General features: G+C 40.6%; 1 protein-coding gene across 1 annotated transcript in view; it reads right to left on the minus strand.

Moving 5' to 3' along the window:
- Positions 1-22,470, minus strand: part of Mib1 (mindbomb E3 ubiquitin protein ligase 1) — a gene marked incomplete at its 5' end in the record, with an annotated part of 108,608 nt that overhangs the window by 76,170 nt on the left and 9,968 nt on the right. Inside the window, 2 exons of the mRNA XM_010638707.2 lie at positions 165-294; positions 1,265-1,436. Of these exons, the coding sequence (XP_010637009.2) occupies positions 165-294; positions 1,265-1,436 (302 nt within the window). The remainder of the gene's footprint in view (positions 1-164; positions 295-1,264; positions 1,437-22,470) is intronic.

The following is a 22,470-nucleotide window of genomic DNA, read 5'->3' on the forward strand; positions in this document are numbered from 1 at the left end:
GAGGGAGGGGGGAAGAAGGAGAGGGAGGGGGGAAGAGGGAGGAAGGGAGGAAGATTTAAAAAAAAATTTAGTGGCATAGGAAAAAGAATGATGGAAAGATTCATTTATAGCAACAATCTCCTGAACATGCATTAGGAACTGATGAACTGAGGGAAGCTCCATACCTTTCCCCGGCGCCCATTTCCTCCATCCTGATCTTCCCACTGCCAGTCCACTCCTCGCACCACTCTGGCACCTGCAAAGATTCCTCTGGCTGTAATCTTCTTAGATTTCCTACGAGACTCTAACAGAACCCTAAAAATAAAATTATTTTCAAGTTTATATAAAAAATGGGTGAGTCATTTATATGTAAACGCACTTGCACATGTGTAACAGTTTGTTACATTCCTTAAGAGAAAAATAGTGTTGACATTATCCATTTTATGAGGACTCCTGACTCTCAAAAAAATAATCTGCTCAAGGTCACACAGGTTCAAAAGTCAGAGTCAAAATAAGAACCCAGGCTAACCACTTCAGGGTACCGCTACACCTTCTCTACGTGGCAGGGGCCGATTCAGCGCTGTGGCAGCTGCCACATGAGTAGCACAGACGAGGGCCCGAGAAAGACAGCACCACAACAGCGGGTGGCAGAAGGCACTGGACCTCAGGGTAGGGAAGACACCAGAGCTCGCTCCACGGCAGGTACAGGTGCACCCCCACCTCAGCAAGGGCGGCAAGGAGCAGACACGAGGTCCAGCGCTACGTGTGTTCTGAGAATCCAGACGAGGTCAGCAGTGACTCAGAACTTCGGAGTACCATGTAAGCTAATGTCTCTGTGGCAGGAGTCTGATTGATACGACACTGCCTCCAAAGTACTTAGAGAAGACTATGGACCCTGGGAAACATGTCAGATTCAGCTCGCTCCTCCAAGGCTATGCATCTCTTACTCCTTATGTTCCTCCTCTTCATTCATGTATTCAGTCAGGTTTCAGGTTTTTGTTTTTTCCTAATTTTATCTTATTTTTCTATTTATTCTTTCTTTTCGTTTTTTTTTTTTGGAGACAGGGTCTCACTATGTAGTTGAGACTGACCTGCAACTCACCACGTAGCCCAGGCTGGTCTCGAACTCACAGCGATCCTTCTGCCTCAGCCTCCAGAGTTCTGGGATTACAGGTGTGAGCCACCATGCCCGGCTTTCCTAATTCTATTTTTAAAGGTCTAGGTAATATAAAAACTTAAGTACAAACAAAGAGAAGTCACAACTGAAAAAAATTATTTCCCCTACCGCTCACTTCCTGGTGTAGTAATTCTGTAAAAGCGATGCCTCAAGTGATGCTTATCTCCGTGATAGCAAACTGTGCACAGATCATAATTTGTACACTCTGCACACTTCCACCGAATGCCAATGATTGGTTGTTGACGGCAGGTATCACACATGGTCCCATCGTGCTTGATGCCTATTAAACGAAGATACAAACTTACATTACTTACAAATATTTATCTGCACATTATTTCCTTCCAAGAATACAACTCCATGGCACTTACCTTGTTCTCATACATAAACTGAAACTTAGGTTCAATGCAGATAAAGAAAAAAACAACCCTTCACCATCATGTAATGTCTCAGACTAGAAAAACTCAGAAATCTTTGGAAGAATTTTGACCTATTCTCCAGGATAATTTTATCCTACTATCATGGAAACAAACTACCGGTTAACTTTAGCATTTACTGTAGGGTTTGGGTGTTTCCCCTAAATACACTTTAGAAAATGTCTTATGTTGAGGGTACTATCCCTCCTTAAGGAAAAGGAAGCACTCTATAAAATGATCCCACTAAAACTATTCACATGGATGCATGAGACAGACATTTAACTACAAAAGACATCTCATAGGGCTGGGGATTTAGCTCAGCGGTTCAGTGGCCTGCCTTGCAAGCACAAGGACCCGAGTTCAATCCCCAGTAACAAAAAACAAAAAAAAAAGACATCCCATAAAGTGATGAAAATAACCATCTCAGGGTAGGAGAATTAGGGGTAATACTCTTTTGCTGTCATATGATATTAAAATTACTTGTCCAATAAACTAAAACTCTTGATTTTTTAAATAACATGTGGTTGTAGACACCGATGCAATCACTTTATAAACACAGCCTAGACAATGAACTACAAGCAAGAGCTATTATCACAGGCACAACAGGAACTGGCACTGTTTTGGATTTAAATTATGACTCTGTCAACAGCTGTCTTTATGCCCTTGAAAAAAATCATTGCAACTAAAGTATTTGCATATAAAATAATGATATTTATTTCAAAATATCTGGTGGTGGGTAGAGGGGAAATAGGTGAGATTTGGATGAAACAAGATCAGCCATGCTGACGCAGGGCAGTGGGGACAAGGAGTCAGTTGATATTCTCTATTTTGTCTACATTGAGAAATTTTCCATAGTAAAAGGAAGGAGTCCTTTCCATTCTCAGAGCCTCAGGGCCTTTTTGAGAAGGTAATATGTTCTTTAAACATGAAGCAATATGTTCTACACATCCAGTAACAATGTGTTATAAATATAAGAACCAGACTACAAAAATAGTATTACTAAATTCTATAATACACTATTGCTACTACCCAATAAAAAGGAAAAGCCTTGCATTATTCACTTTCTTTTTTTGTTTGTTTGGTCTTTTTTTTGGTAACAGGGATCAAACTCGGGTCCTTGTGCTTGCAAAGCAGGCAGCGGAACCACTGAGCTAAATCCCCAGCCCACATTATTCACTTTCTATATCTAGATAACCAGATTACATACAAATGACCAAACTCGAGTATAAGCCTATGCTTGGCTAAGTGGAAAAAAAAGAAAATCAAGGAGGAAAAGAGGGGAAAAGAGCACTGCAGGGAAACTGAGGCACCTGCGGGACTACGAAAGAGCACGAAACTCCAACACCAGATATATTTTATGTGCATTTTTTGCAGTCTCCCACTAGACAAATGCTTAACTGTAGGGACAGAGAAAACAACAGGTATCATTCATCATCATCATGATTCATTCAGAATTAACTTTTAACTCCTACTGGGGGACAGGTCCTCTGTTGTTTTCAAATATCACTCTTGCTGTAAGTGTGAAAAGACAGGAAGAAAGTAAAAATGGCTAGAGAAAGGGGAGTCAAGTAAGAAATCTGAAGCGGTCCAGGTTAGACAACAGCGGTTTGAATTAAAGTGGGGACAGCACAGTGGGAAGAAATAGTCAAGAGCTGCTTAGGGTCAGCTGAAGCGAGTGGTGCACCCTTGTACTTCCAGCCACTGGGGAAGCACAGGCGGAGGATCCAAATTCAAGGTCACCCTGGACAGCTTGATGAGACCCTGTCTCAAAAAATAAATAAATAAATGAGGTGCTGGGATGTAGCTCAATGGGAAAGTACTTGCTTGGCATAGGTGAGACCCTGGGTTCAAGTCCCAACACTGCAAAACTAAAAAAGTGAAAAAAGACAACTTAGGACTTGGTGATTTCAGCTTAGAAGACAAAAGATGCAGAAGGCATAAATGACGTAAATATTAAGGATGTTAAAGAACAGGAAATTAAGCAGTATAATAAACTAAAATTCAGAAATGCTCTACTTAAAGACAAGAGAGCCACCAACAAAAAATAAGTAAATATACACTATTTTGGGCTAAGGGCGGGGGGACAGTGACAGAGAGCTGACCTAGCATGCACGAAAACGAAGATTTGGGCTGCAACCCCAGCACCACCAGAACAAAGAAACTCCCTCTGGTCCCCAATGATAGAAATAAACTCATCTAGGAACTAAACTAAATCAGAAAAATAAGGAAATATTACACAAAAATGATGGGTGAACCTCTCAAAAGAAGAAATCACAGAAAAGTAAGCAGTGTGTTCAACGAACCAGGAGGTTTCGTGATTTAGCAAGAACATAAAATATAATCAGAGACTTGGAGGTAAGTTATACATAGTCTAGCTGAGAAACGACAAGATCAGGCATGATTGCCAACCTGTGTAACTATATTGCTACATTACACGGTAGACACAGCCCGGCCCACAACTATGGTTTCAGCTACTAGGAATGCTGAGGTGGGAGAACTGCTGGAGCCCAGGAGTCAGAGCAACGCAGGGAGAAGCCATCTCAAAACACAAACATATACAGACATGACTGAACACATGAATGAATGGCAAAAACGAGCGTATGTGTTTAAGACTCTAGTTCTATAACTTACTAGTTGCATATTTAAAATCAAGTTAAACTGCTCTAGGACCAATACTGTGAACTGCAAATTGCACAAACACTTCCTTTCACGTGGAGGCTGTGACATAGAGGTAAACACACTCTACAGGGCTTAAAGTGCAAAGTAAATACAAGGATTATACTGTTTAATTTTAATATAGATTTATGAAATTCACTAGTTATCTATTTAAATAGTGTAGTGATCAAAATCATCACAGATCCCAGGTAACATCTGCAATATTTATACAGAAATCAAAGAATGTAACGAAGTTCTCAATCTCTCAGAGACTACATTAAGGAATATTCAATTATTCATGCATGAGAGAGCCCCACTTTAGCAAATTACTCATCTTTCGCGGCTAGTCTCCTAGTATTATGTATTTCAGGTTTCCTCCCAAAGCTATCGCAGTGATGGTGAATCTTTTAGAGACCAAGCCCCAAACTGTAACCCAAAACCCACTCACTAGTGCAAAGTGCCAACGCTACAATTAAACCTGAATACTGAGATTTTAGTTTAGAAAAAAAAAAAAAACATTATCTGATGCTCAGTGACTTGGCTTGAGTGCTCAGAGAGGGTGAGTTCGCCACCGCTGATCTATCTTCTCAGTTCCTCTGAACTGTTTTTACTCCAAAGCTGCCATACCGCTCTACATAGCACTACACAGGCCAGAAGATGACTCACTACTCTTCATTAGTAAGTAATGATTTTGGGGGGAAGGGGGTTGAGACAGGGTCTCACTATGTACTTGAGACTGACCTGGAATGCACTATGTAGTCCAGGCTGGTCTCGAACTCACAACAATCCTCCTGCCTCAGCCTCCCGAGTGCTGGGATTACAGGTGTGCGCTACCATGCCCCGCTGTAATGATATTTTCTATACTATGGCAAATTAAGTCTAACTGCATTAACCATGAACATTTTCATCAGCCATCAACCCTAAAGACATACTCTAAGCTAAATAATATCTAATAAACCAAAACTTTAAGTCACAGAATTATAATTGTACAATGAAAAGCTATCAACATTCACTACAATTTTTTGCTTCAGTCTTTCAGAATATATATCAAAGGGGGCCAGGAATTCAGATCAGTGGTTCTGCTGCCTGCCTTGCAAGCTCAAGGGCCCTAGTTCAATCCCCAGTACCAAAAAAAAAAAGAATATATATCAAAGGGCTGAATGCCAACTATCTTTCCCTTCCGAGGCTGTAAATGAATACACAGAAAAGGGCTTGTCTCTGGCCACACCACCCTGAACACACCTGATCTCGTCTGATCTCAGAAGCTAATTGGGATTGGGCCTGGTTAGTACCTGGGTGGGAGAAAAGAGCTTGACCTTTTTTCTTTATCACAAAATAAAATTTTTAAATCAAAGTACCCAAGTAGTACTCAAACACCCATATTAATCTGTTGGATTAGTGAGAATTTACTATATTTTGCTTTAAATCATTATGTTATCAGCCAGGCATAGTGTCACATGCCTGTAATTCCAGCTATCTGGGAAACTGAGGCAGAAGGCTCAAGTTTGAAATCAATGTGGGCAGGTTAAATTTTTCTAAAAGGAGCAGTGTACTCAGTGGTACAGTACTTGCCTAGCAAACCCCATTTCCAATAACAAAAAAACGATGTAATCAATTCCATAGGCTGGGCCTGGGATTGGAGCTCAGTGGTGCCACACCTGCCTGGCAAGTGCAAGGTCCTGAGTTCAATCTCCGGCAAGTTTCAAAGCAAACTGCTCTCTCACATAATTCTGAAGAACTGTCATAATTGATACAGGACTACTTTAATAAATTTTTGGGGGGGGAATCAGGGATTGAACTTGGGACCTCACGCTTGCAAGGCAGGCAATGGCACCACCGAGCTAAATCCCTGGCCCAATAATTTTTTGTTTGTTTGTTTGTTTTGTTTTTTTGAGACAGGGTCTCATTATGTAGCCCAGGCTGGTCTCAAACTCACAGTGATCCTCTTGCCTCAGCCTCCCGAGTGCTGTGATTACAGGTGTGTGCCACCACGCCTGGCCCAATAAATTTTAATGGTCATAAAACTTTTAAATTTTGAAGAGAAATGTCAGGAATTGCCACATTTTCTGACTTTTTAAAAAAGTTGAGATTTTCACAGTGAAAAACACATATACTGATGCTTTACATGTCCATATACATTTGTTATTTTCCCGGAAGACTGAGAATCTGTCTAGCATGGAGGAGACAGGAGCCAGACCAGACTTCCCAGAGGTGGTCACTCCAGGATACATCCCACCCACATGCTCTCTGTGGGACAATGACATCCACCGTCATCCCCCATCCACTGCTACCCTGCCCAGCGGACCTAGCTGACATCGGGAATTGCATCAACCTGTAACAGTGTGCAGAGGAAGTGACACCACGTGACAAATGCCACTCCAGATGCCACCTGTTTGTCCCTATCTCTGTCCCTCAAGATTCGCACCCTGTACACTGTACAGACTGGGCTTTCAGAGCCAAAGCACAGCAGGCCTGGCCCCCCTGCAGTCCCCACAGAGGAGGCCACAGGAGGACACATTATGAAGAAAGGCCTGGGGAACCGCAACTGTGCCGGGCCGGCCCCCAGCTGCCAGGGCTTCCAGCTGAGGCCCAGTCAAGGTGCAGCAGCCACGAGCATGGCTGAGTCCCTGGCCCGTGTTTTACACCACTCACTTTCAGGGTAATCTGCTCCATTTCCACAGTCACTGGAACAAAGCAGGGTGAAAGTATTTTATGAGGTTTGTTAAATCAGTTTCCTTTGGCACAATGAAATAAAAATAAGTTGAAGATGAACAGCTAAATACAATTTTAAAAAGCAGAGCTATAAAACTGCTAACAAAAAGGTCAATGTTGCACAATTTTACATAAAGTCTAAGCATGAACAAACCCCAGAGGTGGCACGTGTCATGTGACCATAAATACGCAGAGTGCACAGCTGGAGAAAAGGAAAGCCCACAACAAACCGATGATGGCTGGGGGTGCACCGTGGAATGAGGGGGAGCTCATTCTTTTTTCTTTATGCTTTGGGATTGTTTAAATGCTATTATAAGTATGTGGGTAATTTTATAATTATTAAAAAAAAAAAAACAAGAGGACTGGGGATGTAGCTCAGTGGTAGGGTGCCTGCCTGGCACGTGTGAGGCCCTGGGTGTAATCCCAGCATTACACACTTTTACACACACACACCAGAAATTATCTTTCAAATTAGCAGACTAAAAATACTAACACTGTCAACTGAGGATATGTCAAGAAAGCCAGTCACACACCACTGAAAAATATACACTGATGTACACTTGCTAAATGCTTCAAGCGCCTTAAGACTCTGACCCTACTGTCACATTTTTAATGGTACATCCAAAGATACTTAATTGTAATAGATAAAAAACTTAACTGATGTTAAAAATATGGGATTACTTATATGTAGACTATGTTAATCCATAAAATTAAAACTAAAAACAAAACCATGAGGAACTCTAAGCAAATATCTACAGTAGTCAACTTTCAAATTACTTTAGTAAGTGTATACAGCTGTTACTTAGAAGTTCTTATTTTTAACTCTTACACTGAGTCATATCCTTATGAAAATATATGCCTTTATCAAAGTAAGCTGCTCATGCCACTTGCCTTAAATTAGTCTAGTATCTGTATCTGTCTTACCACAGGAAAGCTGACCAAAAATACAGTATCAAATACCAGTAACAGTAAATGTCTAAACAATAGTTTCATTTCCAAACGAGGTATAAGAAAGGCATCCAGGGCCAGGGTTTTAGATCAGGGGTGCTGCTGCCTGTCTCTCAAGCCCAAGGTCCTGAGTCTGACCCCCAAAAAAAGGGTATCCAACTTAGTCCTATCATCATAAAAAAGTAAAAAGTACTAAATCAGTATCACCATGCATACAGATTTACCCCGAACTGGGCAGCTCTTCAGATAAGAGGTGTTGTGAAAAGGTCACTTTAGTCCCCACCTCTTCACTCGACAAAAAATGTTCACCTTGGGACTACTGCCCTATTTACATATTTTTCATCTCTAAATTCACTTTTCACAAAATACTATCATCAAAATACTATCAATATGATATTCATGAGCTCATAATCTGTGTAGCAGTTTTCTTTAAAAGGAACCATTTAAAATACACAATGACAACTGGTTAATAGAAAAAAACCTACAATTCACGGTTTTAAAGAATACTTGTTGCAAACCATGAAAGCACACAAAAGCACATCCAAATCCTTTTTTGGTTCCCACAGTTCAAATGCCAAGAAAGTCACACATCAGCTGTGCAACAGACTAGCTCTAAGAACTGGAAAAAAGTAAACAACAAACGCCACTACCAAAACGACCACTATGGAATTTTTCATGCAAATTAAAACAAAGTTGGTATTTAAAGAAAGCATAAAATATAGGACATTAAATAGCAAAGCCAAGATTTTAGAGTTCTCTTACGGACAGTCTTTATTCCCTTACCACATCCACCCAATTCATTCTCATCTAAAACCGTTAGCCCTGGAAAAAGCTATTTTTTACATTTTTCATTTCAAAAAAACCTAATCCCCAAAGCAAGCCCATTAGTGCTGTTTCTCCCTGCTGTAGAATGTTACATTACCCTAGGGAGTTAGTGAGCGCTCTCTTCCTTTGCCAAGCTTTATGAAGACATCTGCCACCATTAAAAAACCACCTGATGGTAGCTTTTGACTCATTCTACTGAAAAGTGAACGACCATCTGCTCTGTGTTTTGCCTAATTTCAAAAACCTGGTAACTAGCTCAAGTCTTTGTGTTGGAAAACTGATCAGCAAAGCATTCTACTCAAGATCAGTAATCTTAAACTCTACTGAGAACCAGTAAAAGTAGCTCAAAGTTACAAAACACTGATTAAAGTAAAATATTAAATGCATAAATTGAATAGACGACCAAGAGCTAGAGTTCTCACTACAAGCAGTTCAGTATACAGAAGCACTTTAACATGGAACAGGAATATCAAAATCAGCACTGTAACAGCAAGATAAAAAGTAAACAACATAATTTCACTAACAAAGAAATATTAGCCATATATTAGTTATACAATGGAACACCTAAAATGAAATATTCAACAGCGGCACCATTCAACTTCAATCAATAGTGAGTATGTTTTAAAACCACAGAAGAACACAAAGTGCTGCAAATAAGTTACTATTAATGTTTACAAACAAAGAAAAATACACCAAAAATACAAGACACTCTCAGGAATGATAAAAACTGATTTGACTGTTAGCTTCAGCTTTGTTTCTAGATGAGTTTGGGGTATTTATTACTGATTCATCCACTTAGATATCTTAAATATTATGTAATACTTGTTTAACTTTTAAGAAAACATATCCTGTTAAAAAAAACCAAACATACCCGGTAAGCTAGTCGGACTAGCTAGCTAATCCACTAAATTTGTTCCCAAACTAAAATATTTTGCCAAACCTTAACAATTTACAAATCATTAATCATTATTCAAATGTAACTAGTGATTGTGACGTAACTGAAGTCATTTGACCAACCAAGAAATCCTATTTCTGATTTACGATTTCTTCAAATCAGATGTGACAAGCATTAAGCGATGAAGGGGAGCTGACCGCCTGGAGCAGGGATGGCGAACCTTTGAGAGCTTTCAGTGGTAGCGAGCAGTCAGCTGTGGCCCGTGTACCACACACCGGTTTCCGTTTTGTTCTCCCAGAAACAGCGAATTACAGTACTTAACTGGCGTAGAAAGTTCCAGCTGTAATTAGAACTCCTAATGAGAGGGAGGCCTTTGGGACCCACGCGCTGGTTAGTATGTTCACACTCCTTACTGCTGAGAAATACTAAATCAATGAAAACAGCACTGATGTTATGAATACTATTCATACCAAGCGCGGTGCTTTACACACATTTTATTTCACCTTCCCGACAAGCCTAAAATAGGCATCATTATCCTCATTCTATCCGTTAACATGAAGTTCGGAGAAGTCCAGCAGTTTGCCTGAAGACACGTCAGTACGTGTGTGACCCGCCTAAGTACCTCCCTGCTACCAAGGGTGCCCCCCCACGGGCACAGCACTGACCTTGTTTGAACAATAAAACCTACAGAGCTGGGTAAAAAAAATCCATTAACCCACCACTTTTAAAATGTAAGCTATTAAATCCTTTTTGAATATTCAATAAATTTCAAAAAGACTTCTTTTGTTTAGTTTTTGAGACGGGGTTTCGCTATGTAGTCAGGCTGGCCTTCAACTCACTATGTAGCCCAGCCTGGCCTCGAATTCACAGTGATCCTCCTGCCTCAGCCATCACAGGCCTGGGAGTATAGGTGTGTGCCACCATGCCCGGTCCAACCAACTCTTATTATAGCTATGAAAATGTCTTTTTTTTTTCAGATAAAAATATGAATTTTTTTTTACTCATGGAGTTTATTGGTACATTTTAGGTATACAGTACAGTTACGTTCATTATTGGGATCTTGTACCTTTACATGACAGGTCCTGGTTCTCATTTGAAAATGTCTTTATAGGTATCTCATCCAAAATCTACAACTTCATAATTAATTATCTTTTCTTTTGGACAAATTATTCTCTATTTTTGCAGCCTACTGCAAGCACGCATAATAAAACTATAACCAGGCCACACACAGTCCAAATGAAACAAGTTGTCAACCTAGGCTTACAACTGGAAATTTTAGTACTGTATCTGTTATTTTTAGCCATTGTTACATAGGGATAAAAAAACTAATGGGAATAAATTAAAATTAAGAACTAAAAGAAAAAGAATTTTGCCCATTCCCCCCTCCAAATAAAAGACCCAACCAAAAAATGGGCAACTGAAATGAACAGACACTTCTTAGAACACAGTGACCAATAAGTACTTGGAAAAATGTTCAATACCCACTCAAAAAATGCAAATTAAAATGACAGTGAGAGACCATCTTACTCCAGAAAAAATGGCTATCTTCAAGAAATCAAACAATAACAAATGCTGTCAAAGCTGTGGGGAAAGGGAACCCTTCTACATTGTTGGAGAGAATGTAAACTATTACAACCACCATGGAATTCAGTGTAGAGATTCTTCAAAAAATTATAGAGAAATTCCATTTGACCCAGCTAGTCCCCTTCTAGGTATCTTCCTGAAAGAGCTAAAGTCATCCTATTACAGGAATACATGCATTCCTGTGTTTATAGCAGAACAATTTATAACAGCCAAATCCTGGGCTATATATCCATCAACAGATGAACAGGAAAATGTATTTATATACAATGGAGGGCAGGGGATTTAGCTCAGAGGTTCTGGCACCTGCCTCACAAGCACAAGGTCCCAAGTTCGATCCCCAGAACCAAAAAAAGAAAAAAAGTGTACATACACATACACACACACACACATGCACCATACACACCATGGAGTAATAGTCAGCCATTAAAACAGGATAAACAGGAATCACTCATGGGTAAATCTATGCACCTTGAGACCAGTTTTTTGTTTTTTTGGTTTGTTTTTTTTTTTTGTACCGGAGATCGAACTCAGGGCCTTGCATGCAAGGCAGGTGCCAGAACCACTGAGCTAAATCCCCAGCCCAGGATGATCATTTTAAGTGAAAATAAATCACACATACAAGCTAAATACCTCATAGTTTCTCTATGTGAGAAACCTAGAATATAAATAAAGAGCAAAATAAAACGTAGATAATAGGAAATAGGGAGATCTTTTTCAGTTGGAAAGGGAACAAGAAGAAATGGAGGAAAGGAAAAAGGAGAGAAAAAGGGATGGGAAAAAAGAATGAAAGGGGGAAAATGATAAAAATAGGCTTCTGCAAATGGGAAGGGGACCAAGAGTTGAAAGCAGCAGAGCGGGAGGGAAGGGTGGGGAGTGCAGAGGTGAAAGACCTCAGGTGCATGCAGGTGAACCGCTCACCACAGTAAATGCGACCATCATGCACCACAAACACTAATAAAAGTCACAGTAATAAATGACAAAGCTGTCAACCACAGATTTTTTAAAAATGTATCCACTTCAACCACTAACTTGTAAAAAAAATTAATTTTTGAAGCAAAACACCTGTACACGGTGACCTCCTCCCATATCATTTACAGGTGAAGAATGGAGGCCAAATGTGTGTGGGAGACAGGGACAGACCGCCACGGTGCACCACCGCTGGGAGGCCCTGTGCAAGGCAGCTCCCCCTCCTGTCCTGCCTTCTCAAGCGTAAAATGGAGCCCACCTAAGCACAGGAAACAGTTAGCAGTACCTACAACAAAGGGTTCTGAGCACAGATATGGGTACAATCGAATTATATTTAAGTTTGGGAGGAGAAGGGATAGTGTGATATAATAAGTAATTTTCAGACCTCCAAGGATTCAAAGTATGGACATCTTTAAAAGAAAGAAAAGGATTTTCCACAAAAAAAAGAAAATATGAGAAACAAAAATAAGAAAGCACTAAAATTTGGGTTTTTTTTTTCTTTTGAGATAGGTTGCTATAACCAATGAAGATGTGGCTTTTATATACAATGGAGTACTACTCTGCTGTGAAGGGTGTGCTTGAGACATTTCTAGCTAAATGGATACTCCTTGAGACCATACTCTTAAGTGAAATAAATCAAACACATATGTTTAAAATACCACATTGTTTCTCTAGTGTGAGAAACCGAAACTGGAAATAAGGACTAAATGTATAATAGATATTGGAAAATGGAAAAAAAAAATGTTCAAATGGGAAAGGAAACAAGGGAAGGAGAGGAGGAAGGGAAAAACAAGAAAAAAAGTGAAAATGGAAGAATGAAAACAAAGCTTTTATGTATAGGGAGGAGAGGGGGGGTCAAGGAGGAGGAATAGGGAAAAAAGAGGCAGGATATATCATATACAGGTGCAAATTCCCTAAGATTAGTGTTACCGCTATGTAATCTAAAATAAATCAATAAAGGTTTTGCTTCAAAAAATAAAATAAAATCACTGCAAACATGAGAGAGAGAGAGAGAGAGATTTTGAGGTTTTTGGTTTTTGCTGTGCTGCCCAGGTCTGATCTTGACCTTATCTCAGCCTCCCAAGCAGTGGGGACTACAGACACCCAGCTCAATACTAAAATTTTAAATCCAGTTAATCATTAATAAAATGAGGGGGTAAAGGGAGGGCACGGATAAGGGGAAAAATGAGAACCAAGACCTGTCTTGTAAAGGTACAAGATCCCAATGATGAAGGTAACCGTACTGTATACCTAAAATGTACCAATAAACTCAATGAGAAAAAAAAAAATAACTGTGACATTTAATGCTTTTTTTTCCCTACTAGTAATGGGGTGCAGACTGAACACTGAGCCTTCACACTGAGCTACACCCCAACCACTTTTATTTTGAGATAAGATCTCACTAACTTGTCCAGAATGAACTCAAATTTAAGATCCTCCTGCTTCAGCCTACTGAAGATTATAAGCAAGCACCAATACCCCGGGCATCTCTTTTTAAATTTATTTACTTATTTACTTTGCAGTACTATGGGTTGAATCCAGGACCATCACATTAATCTATATCCCCAATCCTTTATTCTTTCCCCTGCCCCCCCATACCGGAAATTGAACTCAGGACCTTGCACTCACTGAGCTACATCCCTGGCCCTTAATCTTTTACTTTCAAACAAGGTATTACTGAATTGTTAAAATGCCCAGGTTATCCTTGATTTGAACTTGTAATCTTCCCGACTCAGTCACCTGACTGGCTGGGATTACAGGCATGTAACTGCATGCCCCCTGTTAAAAGCAATATTAAGACCAAATTCTAGATCAGGCATGGTAGCACACACCTGTAATCCCAGCACTGGGGAGGCTGAGGCAGGAGGTTCAAGGCCAGCCTGGACTATATCCGAAGACCCTATTTCAAAAAAAAAGGAGCACATTCTAACACAGAAAAAGGATCATACGTGGGGAGCAGGAAGAGAAAAAGCAATGCAACTATTTGGGCCTAATCTCCCTGACAATTTCTATAAAGCCAGGGCAATAGAGACTGTAACAAAAGATTGCACAGGAAATTACAACACTTTCTACATGCACAGAAAAACCAATATTTCAGTTTGCTAAATATTAAAAGGTAACCTTTAGCAGAACAGAAACAAAGGTGACACAATTTCCAATTCACTAGGAAAAAAAAAATACATGAAAAGTAAAAGCAGGCAACAGTAAAATATAATCAATTATCACAATAAATATGAATAAGTCAAACTAATAAAAGACAAAGATTCTCAAAATAAGCGAAGTGTCATATCACTTACAAAAAATATGAAAATGAGTGAAATCATATCATTTACAAAAGAAATTCCCATAAGTGAACATAAAAGCTCACACATATTTATACACACACACACACAGAAGGATATTTATTGCAGCACTGTTTACCACTGAACTAAATAAATCCCCTGCACTGCCGAAACGTACTTTAACTATTAAATACTACATACCCTAGCCAGTAGCATACAGCTATTATGCCAATACCCCAGGAGGGTGAGGATCACAACAAGCAAGACCAGCATAGGTAACGTGACTTAGCAAAACACTGTCTCAAAAAATTTTTTCAAAGGGTAGAGATGTGAAAAGGCCCTGAGTTTAACCCCCTAGTAACACAAAAGAAAAAAAAAATGAATAAATAAATGTTACATATCTACTAAAAAAGAGTAAGATTCTCGTGTGCGGGTGTGGAAAGACGTTCAAGATAAAATACACAAAAAAAGAAAACTGAAAAGAACAGCACTGCGGTGGACTAATGGTTAACGTGGAACACCCACCCGAACCCAGTCAAATGGCACAAAGGGAAAACCAGAGGGGAAGATTTCGTGCTGTTGGTTTTCCTGATGGGAACTCGGCTGTTCTCTCACTGTCAGAGGAGCTCAGGCCCTCACCGTCACAGGAATGGCTGCTGTTCTCATCAGGGGAGCCACTGAGACACTGCCATGGACACCAGGCCTCCAGCTGGACCTGTGGGGGCACTGCCTGGGATCCAGGCCCTCAGCTGGATTATCTGGGTCTCCAGCATGTGGACAGAGCTCTTGCACTCCTGTGTCCTGTATTAAACCTAGTCCCTTGCAACCCTGACTACAAACAAGTACATATGGTATACCTTCGGCAATGCAGACATGACGACACATACATATTTCCCTACAAGTGGATAAATTTAAGGCATAAAAATATGTCATTTTATTGATAAAGCAAACAGAAAACTTGTGTCAAATAGGAAAAAGCATGAAACAAAATTATACTATATAATGGCCTTCTGCATGTGTGGCTTCAACTAACTATGGAAAAATCTTGCATCTGTATTGAACAGACAGGTTTTACTTATCATTATTCCCCAAACAACTCAGTATAACAACTATTTACATAGCACTGACACAGTACTGGGTATTGTAAGTCCGCCAGAGAAGAAGTACACAGAAGGAAAAGCTTGGGGTACAGGCAAATACTGCACTGTCTCCTCCAAGGGACTCGGGCATCCTTGAGTTTTGGCATTTGTGGGGAAATCTAGAACTAATTCTCTTGAAGACACTGAATGACTAAAGAGAAACTGGAAAAAAAACATGTTAAAGTAGTTTTATGTAGGCAATAGAAAATTGGGGCTTTTTAAAATTTATTTATATCCAGTTTTTTAAAGATGAACATGAATACTTTTATTTTTGAAATGTGTTTTGAAATAATCATTAAAATGAAAATCAGAGGGGGCCGGAGATTTAGCTCAGTGGCACTGTACCTGTGTTCCAAGCACAAGATTCTGAATTCGATCCCCAGTACCAAAAAAAAAAAAGATAATCAGAGAAGGATTTTTTTAAAAAGACTACTTGCCAACTTATAGCAGGTATACTGTGAGTTTCATTTCTAAGCCGGTGGTTTAAATTCTGTAGTCAATTTTCCCATAAGAAAAGCATTCCAGATGGCAGTCATTTCTGAACTACTGAACTGAGTGGGAAAGGGAACAAAGGAGAAACAAGCTGGCTGTGCATCCTGACCACCCGCCACTCTCATCAGCTCGGTGAGGGACGAAGTTCTCAAATCTCCCTAAGGGAGCCTCAGTCGTTTTTTGTCTGTCTCAGGATACACCTTTTTAATCTCAGATCAAATGCGATAAAGCCTCCTTGAAAAGCACATTTTACTCAGAAAGTATTTACTCACAGCCATAGCTCTCCTGAAAGATAAAGATACAAGAAAATAATACACATGCCTTTCCCTCAAACTAGTTATCCAGCGAGAAAGATAATTACAACACAGCATGCCACGGTGGGTAGGTGGAGACACAGTGCTGAGACCACGCTGGACAGCAATCAACAAGGGCAGAGGAGACACTGGTGGTTGCTGCCCAGAAACATACTCAAAAAGAAGCACCTAATCTAACTGGAGGGTGGGACTGAAGTACAGAACTGGTGATGTACATACACTGAGACACCATTACACTTGCAAAAACACATACATTAAAAGGCTGTTAAGTGTTCCTTATTTCTTTGTACACACTCTTCTTCCTAAGAATGCCGGTCTGGTCTACGTTAGAGACAGAACTAACAATCAACATCTGAGATCTGTTCAAGGGAGAGGAGTAAATAGAGCCTGGGCATCTCGAGGACACAGCCGCTCAGTATCCAACTAGTAAGCTTGTCCAGGAGCCTGCAGCAGGCACAGCACTGGGAGCTCACGAGAACTCCCTGCAGAACCAGACCGGACGAGCCCAAAGAGAAGGTAGGTCCCCAGGTGACCTGGGCACTCGCTGGTTTGTGAGTAGTAACAGAGGTCTGCTGGCTGATTTACGAGGTCCTCGTCTAGTGTACCACAGAAATGATAAGAGCAATCTGTGCTTAGCCTGCCACAGCCCTGGATTCAACCCCAGCACCAAAGGAAAAAGCACATTCCACTGGATGGATTTTTTAAAAAACACTTTTTTACCAGACAGAGACAAAAGAAAAAGTCATCTGATAGAAGTCTTGAGGATGAGCAGGCTCTATGGGAACGCCAAGCTCTCCTAGCAGACGGCACTAGCAAGAACCACCCTGCAGAGCTCCTCTTTTCCAGGTCTGGCATCCTGTTCCTCAAACCCTGTCCAACCAACAGGTCAGAGGAGAGCAGGGGACCTCTGAGAGGGGAATGAGGGTTATTAACCCATTTCTTAGTTTCTCTACCTAGGGTCAGCACTGTGAAACCTCCAACTGACACAAACATCTGAGGAAATGTTCCAGGTATAACCTGAGAAACATTCTAGCATTAGAAAAAAAGAATAAAGAGATGCCCAGAACAGCTTGCAATGCTTATGACCAGAAGCTAGTTTTGAGTAAACCTTATTTTCTTTACCTCTTCCTTGTTAGACACACCAAAAAATCCTAGTAAGAAATCCAAATTCATTCTCCTTAGTAATAATACTGTAGTGAAGGGATCACAAAACAAGCATAAATAACATACTTTTTCCCAATTACTGTAAAATCAGTACCTAAATAATACAAAATCAACTAGACCTTCCCAAAATTAACACCAAACTAAATAATTCACAGACTTTCACTTTATCTAAAAACCAGGTAAAATTGGATCATTTGAATATATAACCATGTGCTCCTCCTTCTAAAGTCTGACTATCCTGGAGCAAACATATGATGCGTCTCCCAAAAGAAAAAAAGCTTGCATGCCTTAATTTTCAGGAAAGTTTCACATAATTTTGTGTTGAAAACTACCCATTTCTCTTTTTTTTTCCACTTCCACGCTTCAGAAGGTTCCGTCTGTTTGGTTAGTTCTGCGGTGCTAGGGACTGGCCCCAACCTCATGTATGCTAGCTAGGCCAGCACTCACCACTGGGCAATATCCCCTGCCCAAAACACCCAATTCTTCATTCCCAAACACACTAAGTTTTAAGGTCACAGAATGTGGACGTAAACAGAAAAGAGTGAATATCAAAGACAACTACACTTTCAGTAAGCACCGTGACATCACGTCTCTTTTTTTTTTTCTTTTAAAGCTAACAAACACCTGTGCAGCCACCATTCAGTTTAAAACACACAGGGCTGCCGAACAGTTGGAGCCCTGCTTTCCTTCCCCAGCTGCACTCCACTCCCTTCACCGCACAGCCCGTGGGTGTTTACCATTACCTCGCGGCACACTTTTACCACACAGATACATCTTCCCTTCATCAGTCTCAATCAGGGGCGACTCCGCTACGTGTCCTCAGGTAGAGGAGCAAGGTGGAGACACAGTAATGATCACAAGAGAGATGGTGCTACTGCATCCGATGGGTACAGGCCAGGGATACAGGCCTATAAAATGCAGAGCACAGCTGAGACAGGAAAGATGGGCAAGGCTCCCCACGGGGTACTTCGTATTTTTCCTTCTGTAGCTATCCTAAATTCCTGATAGCCGCTCACAGCTACCAGAGACACTCCACGGCTGCTCTGGGAACTTCTGCTGTCTTCACAGCTTCAGTCATGGGTCCATCCCAGATGCCTCCAGCCCTCTACAGCCCACCTCTTCTAGGTCCCAGAAGAAGCCCCTGCCCTCCTCATGATTAAGGAAGCCTGCAGTTAGATGGCAGGATGCTGTACAGGCCTGAGCCTGCCTTCTTTATAAGCAACCTCCCCCCAGTCAGTCCCTGCACTTTCCCCCTAATGCTGCAACATCAGTCCTTCTGGACAGCACACTTGCCTACTGGTGATTTCTATGTTGGGTAGAGCAGGATGAGCTGTACACTAAGAGCTGGTAACACCAAAAGCCTCTGACGCCAAGGCAACAGCACAAGCTGGGTCTGGTAACCAGGAGGGTGGTTAGCAGCAACAGCCCAAGAATTACAAAGAACAACAGAGTTGACGAGAGTTCCAAAGGATCTCAGTAACTGCTCGCTCCAGAGGGCCATTAAACCTAAGGGTGACAGCCACTAGCATTCAGTTCAGACCTGTTAGTGCTAAAACCTGTTCACGGTTTATATCTGCACCGAGCAAAAAATTCCCCTCCAGACTAGAAACATAGCTACAACAAAGAATTATCCTAGCTAGTACAAAAATGTCAACAATACCAATATTTAAAAAATCCTACCTTCCCTGACAAATGGTATAGTCACATTGTATTTTTTTAAGCTGGGCTGGGGATCAAACAGGGCCTTGCACATGCTGCGCGAGACTTCTACCACTGATCTACATCCCCAGCCCTAACATAACAGGCTTTTTTTTGCAACTTTATTTGCTTAACATTAACTTCCTCTTCTCTATTACTAGCAATCCACTGTACAAATACACAGAGTTCATTTACTTGTTCTCCTGATCCACATTTAAGTTTTATCTAATTTCTCCCATTACATGTAACACTGCTGTGAACATTCTTTACAAACCTCTTTGTTCTCAATGACAAATTCTTGCTAGGGCAGTAAATGTCAGTGTGGTTCTTGAACCCCTAAAGAAATCCCCAAAACCCTCTTAGGTGCTTCATGTGGTCAAAGTATTTGCATGAGAGAATACATAAGATCCTATATGCCTCTTTCATACCGACATACACTTAGAGTGCAAAAACAATATTGGGTAATATTGCTGGGGACTTAGCCAAGTTAACACTCTTATTAATGAGACAAAAGGACATTGAGTACCTCCTGGTAAGATGCCTACAAAAGACAAAGTATCATGTCCAAAACACACAATCTGGGGCAAGCTATATCATGCACAAGTACAAATTCCCTATGATGAAAGTTATCATTATATATATATCTAAATGTACTAATAAAAAAGAAAAACAAAAAATTACAGTAAGATACTAAGATCTGAAGATGGGTAATGAACAAAAGAGAACGCTTACTAGTTTTCCAATTTTTTTCAAACCTGAAGTTACTTCAAAATGAAAGTTAAATTTAACTACTCTGTAAGAAGTATCAATTACTGAATACAAGTAAAGTAAATCTTACAGAATGTAACGTCAAATGATTATTAATGAGACAAAAGGACATTGAGTACCTCCTGGTAAGATGCCTACAAAAGACAAAGTATCATGTCCAAAACACACAATCTGGGGCAAGCTATATCATGCACAAGTACAAATTCCCTATGATGAAAGTTATCATTATATATATATCTAAATGTACTAATAAAAAAGAAAAACAAAAAATTACAGTAAGATACTAAGATCTGAAGATGGGTAATGAACAAAAGAGAACGCTTACTAGTTTTCCAATTTTTTTCAAACCTGAAGTTACTTCAAAATGAAAGTTAAATTTAACTACTCTGTAAGAAGTATCAATTACTGAATACAAGTAAAGTAAATCTTACAGAATGTAATACGTCAAATGACATTAAATATTTAAAGAGAAAAATACCTACTCATTAAGATAATGAATTTATTACTATGACAGATATATCATATTGCAAAACATAGAAACATTAATATCCTTTTAAAAATCACTTTAGAAGATAAAAAAATGTTTCTGGTGTCCTGCTGCATGGGAGGATGACTATAACCACAATGTTCTCTCTCTCTCTCTCTCTCTCTCTCTCTCTATATATATATATATATATCCATTTTTTTTTAACTGCCAGAAGAAAGGATTTTGAATGTTTTCACCTAAGGAAAACAAATGTTCCAGGAAGTTTTTTTAAATCATCGTGGTTCAGGATCTCGTTTTAACTTTATTCTAAAATAATACTTAAATCCCCCCATACACCTACAATTGCTGATCTTAAGAATTCCTACAAACTACTGAGTTGTGGTTAGGCTGTGGACTGAGCTAGCAGGACAAAACCTAAGAGTGGGCATAAACAGGCTTACGTGTCCATTGCTGGGCCTGTAAACTGGTACAACGTCTTCAGGGAGCAATTAGTCAGCATCTATGAAATATGTTACACACGTGCATGTTTGAAACAGCAGTTCCGCTTCAGAAGCACTCAGCACATATGCACAAGGACAACATCACTGTAAATAAGAAGGTCTGAAATAATATAAATGTCTGTCAATAAAGTACTGGCTAAGCAAATGCTGGCATACAGTCCCTGGAATATCAGACACCCACAAAGAATAAGGGAGAATGAAGCAGCCCACACAAATGGGCTAACAAGAACAATCCCCAAGAGGAATTACTAAGTGGAAAGGCACAGAAGTGCAGCAGACTGAAAATGATTTATCACCATTCGTACTTAAAAAATGGAATAGAAGCCAGGCATAGTGGTACACGCCTGGAATCTAAGCATTCTAGGAGGTGAGGCAGGAGGTTCACAAATTCAAGCCTGGGCTGCTCAAAATGAAAAATAAAAAAGGGCTGAAGGACCTGGATTCAATCCTCTGTACCAGAAAGGGGGGAAAGCAGACAGATTTAGATTTGTTTCTAGCATGTTCACACGTGTGCTTGCAATAACAACACAGGAGAAACTGGCAACAATGCCGGCCTTTTGTGGTTTCAAGTCTAACTTTCTCGGGGTCACTCACATACATCCCCAAGCCAAGCAAGAACAGTTTTCTAAACATCCTGTCCATAAGCTGAGTCGGCTCAGGCTCATTTTTTTATTGCTGCTAGCAGAGGCTCTGACCTCTCACTTCAAGACTCCTCAGGCTCCACCGCAATGTCTCTCAAGTAGCACAGCTAACTCAGAAACTTAGAAAGTATCCAATTTCAAACCTGAATTATTTTCTAGTAGACACAGTTTTCCCGGATAATTCCACGTGAAAATGAGTTAGATTAAAATAAATCAGATGCTTACTTTGAGACCAAGTCTTCCGTTTACCACATAAAAACTTCAGACTCAATAACAGACCCTGATAATGCAGAAAATCAAGGATACGAACTCCACGGGTGAGTGGGTCCGAACCTCACAGCACCTTACTGACAGGAGCTGCTAACAAAAAAGAACATCCGCCGCCTCCCGTGCCTGCCTGTCTTGTTCTTGAAAAAAAGTATTTCATATAAGGGGTGGCTCAGGCGATCAGACTACTTTTCCCTCTACTGAGGCAGATTTTGCATTTAGATGAAAAACTATTTGAGAATCCCCAAGAAGCACTCTTCAACTGAACTTATTCAAGTCGTTCCGCGTCGCAAGAGCTAGGGGAGGGGACCGTCTCAACACATCCGCACCCCCACGCCCCTCAGCAACTGAGCTCCATATGGCCAGGCCAGCTCGGTCCAGACTGCGGGCACTCGCGGCTGATTAATGTCCTTGGCTTATGCGGTCCCCTCGGACGCCTTCCCGGGCGGAGGAGGAGGAGCGGAACTGCGCGCTGCACGTCGGGGCTTTGTGTGCGCAGCCCGAAGGCATCCCGGGGAGGGAGCGTCCGTCGCGTCCCCTGGGGTGGGGGTCTTGCCCGCAGGT

This window comes from Fukomys damarensis, unplaced genomic scaffold (assembly GCF_012274545.1).
Source record: "Fukomys damarensis isolate Sample0158 unplaced genomic scaffold, DMR_v1.0_HiC HiC_scaffold_30, whole genome shotgun sequence".
Lineage (NCBI taxonomy): Eukaryota > Metazoa > Chordata > Mammalia > Rodentia > Bathyergidae > Fukomys > Fukomys damarensis.